This window comes from Phocoena phocoena, chromosome 13 (genome assembly GCF_963924675.1).
Source record: "Phocoena phocoena chromosome 13, mPhoPho1.1, whole genome shotgun sequence".
Classification (NCBI taxonomy): domain Eukaryota; kingdom Metazoa; phylum Chordata; class Mammalia; order Artiodactyla; family Phocoenidae; genus Phocoena; species Phocoena phocoena.
Window position 1 is genome coordinate 74,642,593 of NC_089231.1, and position 15,157 is coordinate 74,657,749.

Genomic DNA, 15,157 nt, shown 5'->3' on the forward strand with positions numbered 1-15,157 from the left:
TTAAAGTTTAAATAGTTTAAAAGTTTTCATTAAAGTTTAAAGACAAGTTTATATGCAAACATTAAACAAACATGCTTTTCTCCACAACAGTTCCTGAACTACTTAACAAATATTAAATATATGTTAACTAAATGAAAGGTAGTGTTTGTTAACAGGCACACCAACAGAAGAGAAAATAAATGGGAGAGCCAAGGGCCAATAACTCCAAAGTCACTCACTATGGAAAATTTAAACCTGGATATGCAGAAAGCTACCAATTCATTTTATTTTTCCTCAAATTAAAAATAAAAATAATAAAAGTAAAATACTCTCAAATTGGACTAGATTTAGGAAGGAGAGATTTTTAACAAGGTCTCTGTAAGATTTTAGGTCTGGGTTCCTGCTCACACATTTCTGGGAACAGAGATTTCATGGCTTTAATCAGATTCTCACATGCCTCTGTGATCCAAAAGAGACTAAGAATCACTCACTGGTCTGGTAAAAAAACAAAAAGAAAAAAATTTTTTTGTGTGTGGAGACAAATTTGTAAGATTCACCAATTTGTAAGATTCAGGCTGGTGAGAGAGAAGAGAAAGACAAGGGATGAATATAGGAAGTGTGAAAACAGATCCAAGTAGTTTTATATCCAGCTTTGGAAAGAAAGCAACTCTTTTTTATTTTTGGCCACATCAGGCGGCTTGTGGGATCCTAGTTCCCCGACCAAGGATCGAACCCAGGTCCCCTGCAGTGGAAGCACGGTGTCCTAACCACTGGACCATCAGGGAAATCTGAAGAAAGCAATTCTTTGCAATATACTTTAACAATATTTTGCTGAAGGTCACATAAAAATTTTCATTTGCGATTCTAAAACAAACACCAACTAAAGTAATTGAGGTAGACCCAAAGAAAGAAGTCAACATGGAATTCAAAATTGGTTATGAATAATCTACATAGGAAATGACAGAGAGATAGCCACAGTTAATTTTAGAATGAGCTGCAAAGAACATTAATTACATGATTAAAATGGACAAAGATGTTCTAGGATAGGTTTTAGGTATTGAGAAGTGCTCATCATCTCAGGACAACTGGTCCCTAAAGAAACCTTCTTAAAGTTATTCAAGTTTTAATGAGAACTAAATTTCTATAATGACGAGTGGGAAAAAAAGTTTTCTTTGGAGCTTTATCTTAAAAAAATGAAACTAAAAAAATTTTTAAAGTTTATTCTCCTAAACTTAAAAAATTTAGGGTAAAATTAAAACTAAAGCTAATTCTTAGTATGAGCAAAGAATTACTGATTTTGGGGGGAGTGGTGCTTTTTCCCCCCACAAAACTGTGAATTAGTACAATATGACAACATTTACTTCTTATGTAGTATGCTCAAAAAGAACCATTTTACAAAAACCTCTAAGGGTTTCATCAAATTTCCTGAAGGCCTCTCTTAATGCTTTACTATCCAAATCATACTTTTCTCCCATCTTGTCATTGTCCTAATAAATTTTCTCAACTGTTAACTGCTCTTTAACTGCTCTAACTCTGCCAGATGTTATTTCGTCAATGGTTTTGTGAGTGCTTAGGGTAGATTTTCAAGAAACCTTTCATTCACTTCTTGAAATCCTGAAACTTTTATAAAACTGGCTATTTACTTTGAAATTGATTTTGACATTATTGCTGGGTCAGCAAAAGAATGCCTGACAGACTCTGATGGAATAGGGAGAGATGCTAAAGTTAAGCTGAGTTGCATGTGTGATTGAGGGTTAATTTTATAAGTGATCCATTCATTAGTTAATATTTTCAGGTTATGAAGACATTTGCTTCTCAAACACAACTTTATCACTGTAGGCTTCAGAGAATAGATACTGCACTTGGGTACTGAGGGCATCCCTGTATCTTCTCCAGGGTTCCCAAATATCATTACAGCTTCTTACCCAGTTTGTACTCATCATTAAAACCTTGACGTCGCAAACGTCTAATCAGCTCCAGTTTAGCCAGATGTGGTCCTCGGAGATGGCGAGAACTTTTAGATTCTTCTGTTATCCGATCTTCTATAAATCTCACAGCCTCTTCTGCAGAATAATGTACTTCTCCTTCTAAAGAACTAGGTATAAACACATGAAAAAGGTATTTTGTGCCTCTATCAAGCCAAATTGATTTTAAGAAACAAATTAAAAATAACAGAAAGTACTGTGATAATTATAAAACAGCACAAATTAGAATAAAAGAGAAATATGAGCATATTCTGACAGTTAACATGGCATATGATTCCTCTCAATTTTGTCATTTGATTATTGCAGAGTGACTAACCACCTCTACCTCTTTCTTAAAAAAAAGAATGAATAATTTTGCATATATAAAATATTACCTAATTAAAAACATAAGTAAATTTTATTGCTAGAAAAATGAGGCTGAGAAAAATTAGATGACTTACTTAATATTATAAAGTAAGCCTCAGTTCATATTTGGTATCATAAACCCTATTTTGTTATTCACTTTTTTAAAAGAGCTCATTATATTTATTGTGGTATTGTCTGTAATAGCCCCCAAAACAGGAAGCAGCAACAATAATGGTATCTATCAACAGCAGACAGATTAAATGAATTTGGTACATTTCTAAAATGGAGTTCTCTTAAGTCATTAAAAAGAATATACAGATCTGTATGCACCATATATGGAAAGATGCCCAAGATACACTTTAGGGGGTGAAATACTAAGTTGTAAACCATTACATCTAACATAATTGCATTCTTATGTTAAATAAGAATAATTATATTAGTATATGCATAATATAAATAAATCTGGAAGAAAAGACACCAAACTGTCTTTTCCAAATAAATCTGGAAGACACCAAACTGTTATCAAGAGTTATTTCTGTGTCAATTACATCTCAATAAAACTGGAAAAAGAAAAAAATCATCCTGGGATGATAGGAAAACTAGGAACTAACACTTTCCACACCATACATTTCTGTACTAATTTAAGATTTTTGCAATGAACACATATTTATTTTAAAATTTAAAAATGGAAAAATGTCTTGCTTTGAAAGGGATACATTATTGAGACAGAAAAAGAGAATTCAATTAGGCTTACAATGAAATCATTTTGCTACACCATACTAAAAAGTGTTGTAATTCAGGAAAGAAGACAACTTACTGTTCACCTTCAGCAGGAGGAGTCCAGGCTTCTTCAATCAGTCGAAAGACAGAATCGAAATAAGTCAGATAGAACTGCCAGTCATCTGAGCTAAAATCAGATTGAATGGTGCACACAGGATTAAACCCAAGTTGTGACAAATCTGCCTGAGGAACCATGTTATTCAACTTATTTTCTAAGTTATATTTTAGTCTTTACTAGGAGAAGCCCAACCTTCCCTCTGGGTTTCTTCTACAGCCCTAAAAGGGCAACAACTCCAGAGGCATTTTCAAAGTCAAACATTTTCAAGAAACTACTCTTTCCTTCAATAAAATGACCAGGTCTAAAAAACTAATATTCTCAGGACTTCCCTGGTGGCCCAGTGGATGAGACTCCGCACTCCCAATGCAGGGGGCCCGGTTCAATCCCTAGTCGGGAAACTAGATCCCGCATGCATGACGCAACTAAGAAGTCTACCTGCCACAACAAAGATCCCGCGTGCCACAAGTAAGACCCAGAGCAGCCAAAATAAATTAAAAAAAAAAAAAAAAACAGCTCATGCAGCCCTTAATAAAAAACTAATATTCTTAACAGAAAACTCCCCACATTAGTGCTTTCTAGGGGGGCTAAGGGGAGGGTCTCTCTTTTAGACCAATATTGAGTTTGACAAATTAATGACTTTTCAGCATTCATTCTGAATACTTAGCACCCTGGTGGCTTAAGTTCCATTACACCTCTTTATTGAAAGATGAAGGCTTGGGCTTCCCTGGTGGCGCAGTGGTTGAGGGTCCGCCTGCCGATGCAGGGGACATGGGTTCGCGCCCCGGTCCGGGAAGATCCCACATGACGCGGAGCGGCTGGGCCCGTGGGCCATGGCCGCTGAGCCTGCACGTCCGGAGCCTGTGCTCCGCAACGGGAGAGGCCACAACAGTGAGAGGCCCGCGTACCGCAAAAAAAAAAAAAAAAAAAGATGAAGGCTCATTAAAAACTTTTAAAAAAATATCCAGAACACACAACTAAAAGATTTCACTTTATGCCCAGAAATCTCAAAATATATAGACCAAAAAAATCAATGGTGAGACCTGAAAGCCCCACTCCAGTCTCATAGTCCAAAAAGAAGCATCTACTTACTTTTTCAGTAAGAGGCGCCGAGAAAGGGCATTGCACTCTGGCCACCTGCTCAGCTTCTTGTACATAGCCATGCATTTATTTTCCCGACTCTGAATCTCACTTGTTAACTTCTCTACAATTAAAAGTTATAAAAGTTGGTAAGCTGGTTTCATTTCTGCTCAGAAACCAGAACAAAATCCATATACAAGAAGGAAACTGTCACATTTTCTTATTCACTCTTAGAAAATGGGACCACTATTAGATACAAACTACTATCTCACTAAAGATTACTTTCCTGAAAGGAAAAATCGTATATTTCTGATACTAAACTTTTTAATCCTTTTCTTCTACAAAATACAAGGATCCAGAATGTCTTGAGTTGAGGATCTAGTGTGTGGGATACACATAAAATCCCAACAGCGTCTAAGGACTGGTATATTTAGACCTGATATATTTAGACCATAGACAGACCATCCATACATTTCCAAAACATTGAATAAGCTTGGACTGGAATGAGATGAGAAAGGGGAGATGTTATGAGGAAGATAAAAAAAGAAAAGAGATGAATCAAACTCTTCCAACAGTTGAGAACAAAAAAACTAGGACTATATTTCTGACCAAATTAGATATGCCCTGTCCTTTTAGAATGGTTTAGCAGATTAAGGATGCCAACAATTACATTATGAATTTTCTATAGAGAATCTAAAGTGTAACTATCCATACAACTACAACCTAACTGAATAAAAACAAAGTTGACTTGTACCCACCTGCAAGGAGGCTAAAGTTAGAGAGTAACATTAAAAACAAAAACAAAACTCTTTCTACATTTTATATAATTAAAGTACTTAACTCAGTTACTATTACAGTTTTGTGATAGCACAAAGTCTAGTAAAGGATATACATACTTGTAAAAAACAAAGTCTTTTTAATGGCTGGACCTAATGAGAGTTCTGAGGCTACTCATCTACAGTTAGTTACTCCCAATAACCATAAAGGCACAATTAAAAAACCAGGGTTGTCAAAATGATAACTGCATTCCCACGAATTTCTCCTAAGGAAATCAAAGATGTGTAAATATTTAGGAACCAAAATCCCCTATGTGTCCAAAAATAAGGGAATAGTTAATGCTATCTATGAAGTTCATACAAATCAGTTTTCCAACAACAAAGGAGGAAGTATTTTCACAACAATGGAAAAGAGCTAACTTCTTTAACATGTAAAGTACTCTTGCAAATCAATAAGCAGATTAACCAAATTTTTAGAAATAGGAAAAGGATAAGAAAAAGCAGCTCAGAGGAAAAAAATATATTAATGGCTTTTAAACAAATGGAGAAATAATTATCCTCCCTCATAACTAAATAAAAACTGTAAGGTATGTTTTACCTATCTCATTGAAAAACATAAAAGGTTTGATATGGGACTTCTCTGGTGGGCCAGTGGCTGACTCCACGCTCCCAATGCAAGGGGACCGGGTTTGAACCCTGGTCAGGAAACTAGATCCCACGTGACACAACTAAGAGTTCACATGCCACAACTAAAGATCCCGCATGCGGCAAGGAAGATCCAGCATATGGTAGCAAAGACATGGCCTAGCCAAATAAATAAATAAATATTTTTTTAAAAGTTTGATCTAAAATTTTGATAATATAAGTGGGTAAATATGCAAAGAAACAGGCCCTCTTACAATCTAATAGCAAATACAGCTGGTGGAAATGCACACTGTAGCCTCTTAGAGGGCAATTTGGTTTATAGCAAAGATGTTCCTTGCAAATAGCCTAAATACCCTTCAAAGATGAGCTATGTAGTAAACTGTCTACGTTTATACTATGGAACACTGGGCACCATTAAAGAGAATGAGGTAGTGAGGTATATCTCTAAGACACACTGTTTAGGTAAAAAAACAATGGGTCTAAGAGTATGGAGAGAAAAGGTCACAAACTCAAATGCCTTCATAGGACAGACACAATAAACATTTTAAAATTTTAAAGAAAAAAAATATTTACTAAGAACATTGTGCAGAGTAAGATTACTCTTAGGGTCAAGGTACAGTATATTCTCAATTGTGGTTTAAAAAAGTGGGGGGCCCCTTTCTGCCTCCGCTGCCACCATGGCGCCTGGTAGAAAGTTTGTGGCAAAGGGGGGGCAAAAAAAAAGAAGCAGGTCCTGGGGCCTCCCTGGTGGCGCAGTGGTTGAGAGTCCGCCTGCCGACGCAGGGGACACGGGCTCGTGCCCCGGTCCGGGAGGTTCCCACGTGCTGCGGAGCGGCTGGGCCCATGAGCCATGGCCACTGAGCCTGCGCGTCGGGAGCCTGTGCTCTGCAACAGGAGAGGCCACAAAAGTGAGAGGCCCGCGTACTGCAAAAAAAAAATAATAAAATCAAATTTAAAAAAAAAAAAAAAAGCAGGTCCTGAAGTTTACTCTTGACTGTACCCATCCTGTAGAAGACAGAATCATGGATGCTGCCAATTTTGAGCAGTTTTTTCAGGAGAGAATCAAAGTGAATGGAAAAGCTGAGAATCTTGGTGGAGGTGTTGTAACAAACGAAAGAAGCAAAAGCAAGATTACTGTAACTTCTGAGGTAGCTTTCTCCAAAAGGTATTTGAAATATCTCACCATAAAATATTTGAAGAAGAAAAACCTATGTGATCGTGATCGGTTACGCGTAGTTGCTAACAGCAAAGAAAGTTACGAACTGCATTACTTTCAGACTACTCAAGGTGCAGAAGAGGGGCTTCCCTGGTGGCGCAGTAGTTAAGAATCCGCCTGCCAATGCAGAGGACACGGGTTTGAGCCCTGGTCCGGGAAGATCCCACATGCCACGGAGCAACTAAGCCATGCACAACTACTGAGCCTGCACTCTAGAGCCCGCAAGCAACAACTACTGAAGCCCACGTGCCACAACAACTGAAGCCTGCACGCCTAGAGCCCATGCTCCACAACAAGAGAAGCCACTGCAATGAGAAGCCCACACACTGCAACGAAGAGGAGCCCCTACTCGCTGCAACTAGAGAAAGCCTGCGTGCAGCAATGAGAACCCAAAGCAGCCAAAAATAAATAAATTTCTTTTAAAAAAAAAAAAAGATGAAGAAGAGGAGGAAGATGAGGATTAAAACTCAATTATCTGGGGACCTCCCTGGCAGTCCAGTAGTTAAGACTTCACCTTCCAATGCAGGGGGTGCAGGTTTGATCCCAGGTCAGGGAACTAAGATCCCACATGCATCATGGCCAAAAAACCAAAACATAAAGCAGAAGCAATGTTGTAACAAATTCAATAAAGACTTTAAAAAAAAATGGTCCACATCAAAAAAAAACAAAACAAAACTCAATTATCTGGAATATTTTGTATGAGTTCTTAAATAAAACTTAGGACCCCAAAAACAAAAAAAAGGGAAGGGGGAGGGGCAAGATACTACTTTAGAAGGATATACAGAACAGGTAACTGGAGAAGGATGTAGAGGGCAGAGGGTTGGAGATCTGGGGTAAAATCATACTCCCTGAATTTTCTGAATCCATGAATTATTTTCATTCATTCATTCATTCATTCGGCTATGCCAGGTCTTAGATGCAGCACATGGGATCTTCGTTGCCACGTGTGGGATCTTCCGTGTAGCATGCGGGATCTTTAGCTGCGGCATGCGGGATCTCAATTGTGGCATGTAGGATCTAATTCTCTGACCAGGGATCGAACCCAGGCCCCCTGCATCGTAAACGCGAAGTCTTAACCACTGGACCACCAGGGAAGTCCCCATGAATTATTTCCAACTAAAAATTATTTTAAAAAAATAAATACAGAAAAACCTGAAAGAATCTAAAATGATCGCAAGTGATTTTTTTAAAGTCTTTATATCTTTGTTTCTGTATGTGGAAGAAATTTTCCACAATAAAATGTCATGTTTAAATAGGAAAACAAAACAAAAAAAACTTTAAGAAAACTCTAAAAATTACCTCCTAATTTTCCTCTGATGACATCCAAGGCTTCCTGGTACTTTCCCAAACGTTCTAGGATCATATAATAAAGTTCAACCTTACAAAACAAACAAACAAGAAGTGCAACCATTGAAACTTTTCAATAATAAAAAGATAAGTCATTTGTATGTTTTTAAAAAGCTATCTAACAGAAAAGAACACTATATCTTCAAATAAGATGAAATTAACAGTGAGAATCAGACCATAGTATCTCTCCTATCTATATCTCAGCAGGGTACTTTCTAGAAACATGCTAGAACCTCACTCTTTATACCTAGGCTGGGGAGTTCCAAAGCTTCACATTTACACAAAAGGCAAGAGTGAGGACCCAGTTCTCTAAATGGAATAAAGCAACAGTTCATAATATTGTAACAACATCAAAAACATGCAAATACAAAGTGGGGCTTAAATTACTCACTTCAGCCTCTGCTTCTATCTTGTCCTCTTTTACCATTTTTTCTACCATTCTCTCAGCAAGGGGCAGAAACATCGTTTTTGAGAGGTTTTCATCCTGTGCTGATATAGACTGAAGGAGAAAAGAAAAATGTTTGCACTATTTATATTATTACCCTGCAGACCATTATTGTGACTCTGGCACAAAATTATCAACCCACTATGTCAAATATCAGACCTAATTTGAACTTGAGAGTGGTTTGCTTTATAGGAGATTTCTTTACTAAAGATTCTTATCGTATGCATTCTTGAAATACATAGTTTCCACAATATGACCTAACTTTTAAATATTAGACCATTCATACATTTTTTTCTAGAAATATGTTAAGAGGGGATACGTTTATACTATTTAGTATATATAAGGGTACCAGGTATTTGAAGAGTCAAAAACCTTTGAGATGTCTTCTTGAGACCTTCACATATTAGAAGGAAAATGCCAATTCCTTCTATTTATAGTATGGCTTACTATTAGCTACAGTTACCTTAACATGATATTAATCATTTTAACATTGCCAAAGATTCTGCTCAGAGCTCATTTACCCCCTGAAAACAACCTTTCAGGGTAGCTATTATGCTTATTTTATAGTTAAACTAAGGTTAAAAGATTCCCCAACAGCTCAAGAGACATGGTGAAGCCAATGTTTGAAAGCAGACCTGTCTGAACCCAGAGCCTCTCTGTTCTTAACCTACATTTTAACTCCAGAGCCTCTCTGTTCTTAACTGCTACATTTTAACTCTTTTCTCCCCATCCTCTCATACACAGTGTCTTATCTTGGTACTTATAGCTGCTCTGGGAGATGAGCATCTCCATTCTGCAAAAGAGCAGACTGAGGCTCAGAAAGCAGAAGTGATGAAACAAGGTCACCCAGTTCAATGATCCGTTCAACAACCAACAATAGTGCCTTAAAGACAAACCTCAAGTTAAAATATCAAACATTTCGAGGCTCATACTTGATCAAGTAACCCAGTAATGGATCTAAGATTCAGAGGAAATACACTCTGTGCTACACACAAATAAACCAATATATCAACTCAAAAAGAATACTAAAACTCCTCAACTCAAAAAAATCAACTGACAATATGTCACATCCCTATTTGACACATGCTGCAACACATTACCCAAGATGTTCAGAGGACACATTAAGGACAATTACTATATACAAAAATAAAAACAAATCTCAATCCCATTGAATGCCATACTCACTTGCATTATTAAGCTCATCACAGACCAAAAGTAGTAAGGGTTTTTGGGGACAATCTTATATAGAGCCATGCCAGCCTGAAAGACAGAGAGCCATAAATACTTAACTTAGAAAACATCATACAGAGGGTAATTAATGACCTAGACATGTGGCAAGAAGTTTCCTAGGAAAATAGCAACATGTTTACATATGCTGGTTACTGTAAGTGCCTAGTAACTTGATGGATGTTCTCTACAGCATAACAATAGAGGTAATCCCAATATCAAGAATGATATTTCACCTTTTGAATCAGATTTTCTTAAACTGAAGACCCAGTGTTCCTAGAGAATACTGCAATCCAATATAGTTCTGGTAGACTACCAAGCAAAAACAAAAGTTGGGTTATGAATGTATATCAATAAACTTTACTGAAGCCATTGCACTAATCAGTTATAGTAAAACAAAGAAATCCACACAGTATATTTAAACTTCAAAATCAGACAAAATTACTCTGACACAATTCAAAAAATAGTTCTTAGGTTAGGAAAATATTCAGGTTCTTTCAATATACCATTAATTAGAACTGAAGCCTCTCATTGTGAAATGTATAATATGCAAATACTTAGAAGTAGGAACATGGCACAAAGGAGTAAAGTAGATCTATTCACGTAAAACTGAGAATCTGTCCATAATTGCCAACTAGTAGTCAATGCTAAGAACTCTGTCAGCTAATTATCACAGTTACTATTTTATTTTTTAATCTTTTGCCTATCTTCAATCCACTTGAAAAAAATACATGGAGCCCCTATTAAGTGGAAGGAAATGTCTATTCCTGCCAAGGATACAAAGATTGAGTCCCGATCCCCAAGGCACTTAAAAGCAAGGGAAAGAGATAAGACAAATATTCAAACGACTAAAATATTCTTGGCAATAAAAATAAACATCTTATACAGGGAATTCCCTGGCGGTCCAGTGGTTAGGACTCGGCACTTCCACCGCCAGGGCCGGATTCGATCCCTGGTCAGGGAACTAACAATATCTCACAAGCAAAGCGGCACAGCCAAAGAAAAAAAAGGAAAACAAAAACACCCTATACAAAAACACCACACTAGGGTGTTTCCAAGGAAGGCAAGGTTAGTATGTTTGTTTATTCCTTTCTTTTTCTTTTTTTAAGGAAAAGTAGGGAAGAGCATTCTCCAAAGTAGCAGTCTTTCAGATGGACCTTGAAGGTGAAACAGAATATCTATAGGCAAAGATGGGGGGTAAGAATACATATACAAATAATACAATTATTTGGGGTGAATGGATAAGTGAATGAATCAATTCGAAGTAGGAGCAAAATGAGTAATTAAACAAAAACATTAAAGAAAGAAAAGATATATGTTGACAAGAACAAGTAGGACATCTAGCTGAAACAAAAAATTAAGAGCAGGAGAAGGGAAAAGGGCTAAAAGGTAGACAGAGGTACCTTTGTTATAAGGCATTCCAAAAGGAGTCTATACAGAGTAAGCGAGTGATATGTATAAATCTATACTCTTCTAGGAAGAGTATTTTAGCAGTACTGTGAAGAAAGAAAATAGGGATAAATAAGAGGTGAGGCAATGAAGAACTAAACCAGGATGAGGTAGATCAAAAAGAAAAAGAGACCTCAGGGAATTTCCTGGCAGTCCAGTGATTAGGACTCCGAGCTCCCACTGATGAGGGCATCGGTTTGATCCCTGATCCAGGAACTAAGATCCAGAAAGCCCCGTGGCCAAAAAAAAAAGAGAGAGAGAAAGAGAGAGAGAGACCTCAAAGACACTGTGGAGGTAGAATCAAGATGATCTGGAGACAAAATGGACATAGAAGATGAGAAGGAGAGTCTAGAATGGCTTGAGGTCCCTGCTCTTAACACCAAACCAGAGAAATGAAATAGAAAGTGTTAGAAAACCAATTTTATTTGATAACTTGGGGAAAGAAAACATTTTTATAATGACACACAGAAATAAAAAGGAATAGAATATTAAATTAACATGAACTTTTAACATAAAAGAGAAATTTCATGCCCACACCCTACTATCTTATAGGTGATAGCATTCTGCTGCTACAGAAAACTTTTGACCAGACAGAAATTTGAAAAACGTGGCTGCAAACTGGTGACTCAGAGAATAGGAATGTCACTTACAGAAAAAGGAAAGTCTAGTCACCATATGAATGACTAGCAACTCTTTATTCAAGGTGGTTTTTTTTTTTTTTTTTTTTGCGGTACGCGGGCCTCTCACTGCTGTGGCCTCTCCCGTTGTGGAGCGCAGGCTCGGGATGCACAGGCTCAGCGGCCGTGGCTCACGGGCCCAGCCGCTCCGCGGCATGTGGGATCTTCCCGGACCGGGGCACGAACCCGTGTTCCCTGCATCGGCAGGCGGACTCTCAACCACTGCGCCACCAGGGAAGCCCCTCAAGGTGGTTTTAAATTTACCTGCCAGAGATGATCTGTGGGGCAGAAGTCCTTAAATCTTGTGATTCCCTGGCTTCCCTCCCTCCTACCTCCACCAGTTTATGCAAATCACTCATTTATTTAACAAACATTTATCATGAAGTGAGGATTCAGCAGTGAACAAAACAAAAGCCCTTATGAAACATAACATGTAATTTATAAAATACCTATTACCCCAGACTGACATTCCCCTTTCAAAATAAGCATACATATAAGCTAAGAACTGTAACTACCTTAAGCAGCAACAAAGACAGAATAAAAATCAGACGTTCCATTCTAAGACATTTAACACTAGAGGACTCCATTCTTCCAACATATTAGACTAAAATAATGCAAAAGCAGGCTATGGTTAAAACATATTAAGAAACCATAACTACTAAGCCACATCAAAGCTATGTCTCCAAAAAGCAAGATGCAAAATTGTATATATCTCTGGCAACATGTAAAGTTAAACCATACAAAAATATAATCTGTTCAAGTGGTAGATTATTTTTTTCCCTTTTTCAAAATTTACCTTAATATTGCTATTGCATGAACTTGTACTTTTTGTTATTTTATAAATGTGTGTATAATACATATTTCAAAAATATATTTCGTGGGATCATAAAATTAACACATGCTTAAAAAAAAAAAAAGAAAGAACAGAAATTAAGATGGAAAGTATCCACAGCCCTATATCCTGGCAACATTTCGGTACATATACTTAATAAGGAAGGGTGGAGGGGAAGGGAGTGAGAGAAGGCCATTTTACAACCTGCTCTTCTCACTTAACATATATTGGGAATATCTTTCTATGTCAACAAATAAAGACACACAGTACCATTTGGGGGGGGGGGGCGGGGTGTTGCATTATTTTCTACCACATAGGTGAACTATAATTTCTTTCACTCTGTCTGTATTAATGTACATTTAATATACTTTACTTAAAACATATTCCTAGGGGCTTCCCTGGTGGCACAGTGGTTAAGAATCTGCCTGCCAATGCAGGGGACATGGGTTTGAGCCCTGGTCCAGGAAGATCCCACATGCCACGGAGCAACTAAGCCTGTGCACCACAACTACTGAAGCCTGCGTGCCTAGAGCCCATGCTCCACAACAAGAGAAGGCACCTCAGTGAGAAGCCCGTGCACCGCAACGGAGACCCAACGCAGCTAAAAATAAATAAAATAAATTAAAAAAAAAAAAACATATTCCTAGAAGTAAAAATGATACTAAGGATTTATATGTATATATGGTTAGTGCTGCCAATTTAAAAAATATATACCCATTTTACAATAAAAGAAAAATTATAATCTGTGAATATTTTTCCTGAGAACATATCAATACTCCAATGATAAATAAAATAATGATAAAATTTCTTCAAAGAATTATATTTGGGCCAAAAAATCTCTTCCAATTTAAAAACTTACATAAGCAAATACAAAAACTGATTTGAAAGAGAAAGGGTTTATCTTAATATAGTATCTTCCACCCTCCCTGGTCTACCTACCTATTGTTATAGTTTGATATTTCAAGTAAACAAGACAAAATAAAAATCCAAGTAGGAAAGCTCTGCCTTCCAAACACATTATACCCCCAAACAAAGCATTTCTTTAAAAATTCTAGCTTGACATCATAACCCTTTATGAGCTTAAGAGTGCAAATTTCATTTCTCTGGGATGCCAGCTTTATGCACCTATTAGTCCAAATGTATCCAAATAAGGCTCCTTCACATGTGTAAAGGAACACCTAAAACGTGCTAACTGGCAGATAAGCTGCATCCAGAAAAAAAAAAAAAAAAAAAAAAAACAAGCATCCCAAGCAATAGAGGTTTTCCCGCCATGGATTTAAAAATCTTAGCAGGCTATATAAACAGTTAAATTTACAAAATAGATGTAAACTTTTACAGTTAATCTTTCTATAGTCTGTTCATTTTTTGCTCTAGGATTTCTGCCCATTTTCTGAAAATATAACAGCAATCTGATGCAGTGAGACAATCTGAAGCCAACTTACCAGAACCAAACAAAACATACCATCAGGCCACAAAGGAACAATCACATTTCCCAAAGAAAACATTTAAAGAACCTGAATAATTGTTCATCTTTAAAACACACACACAAAATAACTGGCTGATCTCCACACACAAATACATAGATTCACTTCTACACATATATGCAAACACACACATGCAGACACACATACCACTGCAGTTAAACCACATTAATAGAAAATCCTGCAGCCCAGGAGGTTTGGGCATCAAGTTACCTGTTGCATTTTCTTGTATTCGCCCACTCTGGCATAGGCCATGAAGAGGTGAGAGTGATATTCCTCACTATTGGGAACTTTCTTCACAGCTGCCTCATAAAGTTTTGTGACTAACTCCGCTAAAACAAAGAGAAAGAGAATTTTCTTTAATTACTGAAGTATAACAAATCTTAACAGCATTTAATTTTTTTCCTATTTGGAGGAAATAGATGTCTCCTATCATTAAGGAAGGAGAAAGTATTTGCTTTGCCTCATCTGCTCATTACTCTTACCTTGCTTAGGTGTTTTCCGATGAAGCATGGAATAGGTCAGGCCTCCCCATGATGTTTACAATGTACAAGACCCTCCAGGATCTATCTAGCCTTTCTATCTTCTTCCAAACTCTTCCCTCCTGCACTTTATGCTCTAGCTACATCAAACTACTTGTAGTTCCACTAGATTCTCTGTGCTGTATCAGACCTGCATGACTTTAACACTGTTCCTTCTGCTTGGATTCCCTTTTCCTCTCTTTTCTACTGAGTGAACATCATCCAAGACCCAGTTCAAATGTAATCCTTCCCTGAACACGATCTCTGCTCCTCCATCCCAGTTTGTACACTGCTTCCTTCTGCCACCTTTAAATCTT

The 15,157-nt window shown here is 37.2% G+C and overlaps 2 protein-coding genes across 2 annotated transcripts in view; one reads left to right on the forward strand and one right to left on the reverse strand.

Annotated features, from left to right (window-relative positions):
• NAA25 (N-alpha-acetyltransferase 25, NatB auxiliary subunit) overlaps positions 1-15,157 on the reverse strand; it is a 71,224-nt gene that overhangs the window by 41,128 nt on the left and 14,939 nt on the right. Inside the window, exons 4-10 of the mRNA XM_065889837.1 lie at positions 14,533-14,651; positions 9,839-9,913; positions 8,600-8,707; positions 8,161-8,239; positions 4,237-4,348; positions 3,127-3,216; positions 1,905-2,074 (exon numbers count right to left, since the gene is read on the reverse strand). Of these exons, the coding sequence (XP_065745909.1) occupies positions 1,905-2,074; positions 3,127-3,216; positions 4,237-4,348; positions 8,161-8,239; positions 8,600-8,707; positions 9,839-9,913; positions 14,533-14,651 (753 nt within the window). The remainder of the gene's footprint in view (positions 1-1,904; positions 2,075-3,126; positions 3,217-4,236; positions 4,349-8,160; positions 8,240-8,599; positions 8,708-9,838; positions 9,914-14,532; positions 14,652-15,157) is intronic.
• LOC136133043 (large ribosomal subunit protein eL22-like) lies at positions 6,323-7,325 on the forward strand. Its single transcript, XM_065890132.1, has 3 exons — positions 6,323-6,357; positions 6,604-6,932; positions 7,297-7,325. The coding sequence occupies exons 1-3, from the start codon at positions 6,323-6,325 to the stop codon at positions 7,323-7,325; spliced, it is 393 nt and encodes a 130-aa protein (XP_065746204.1).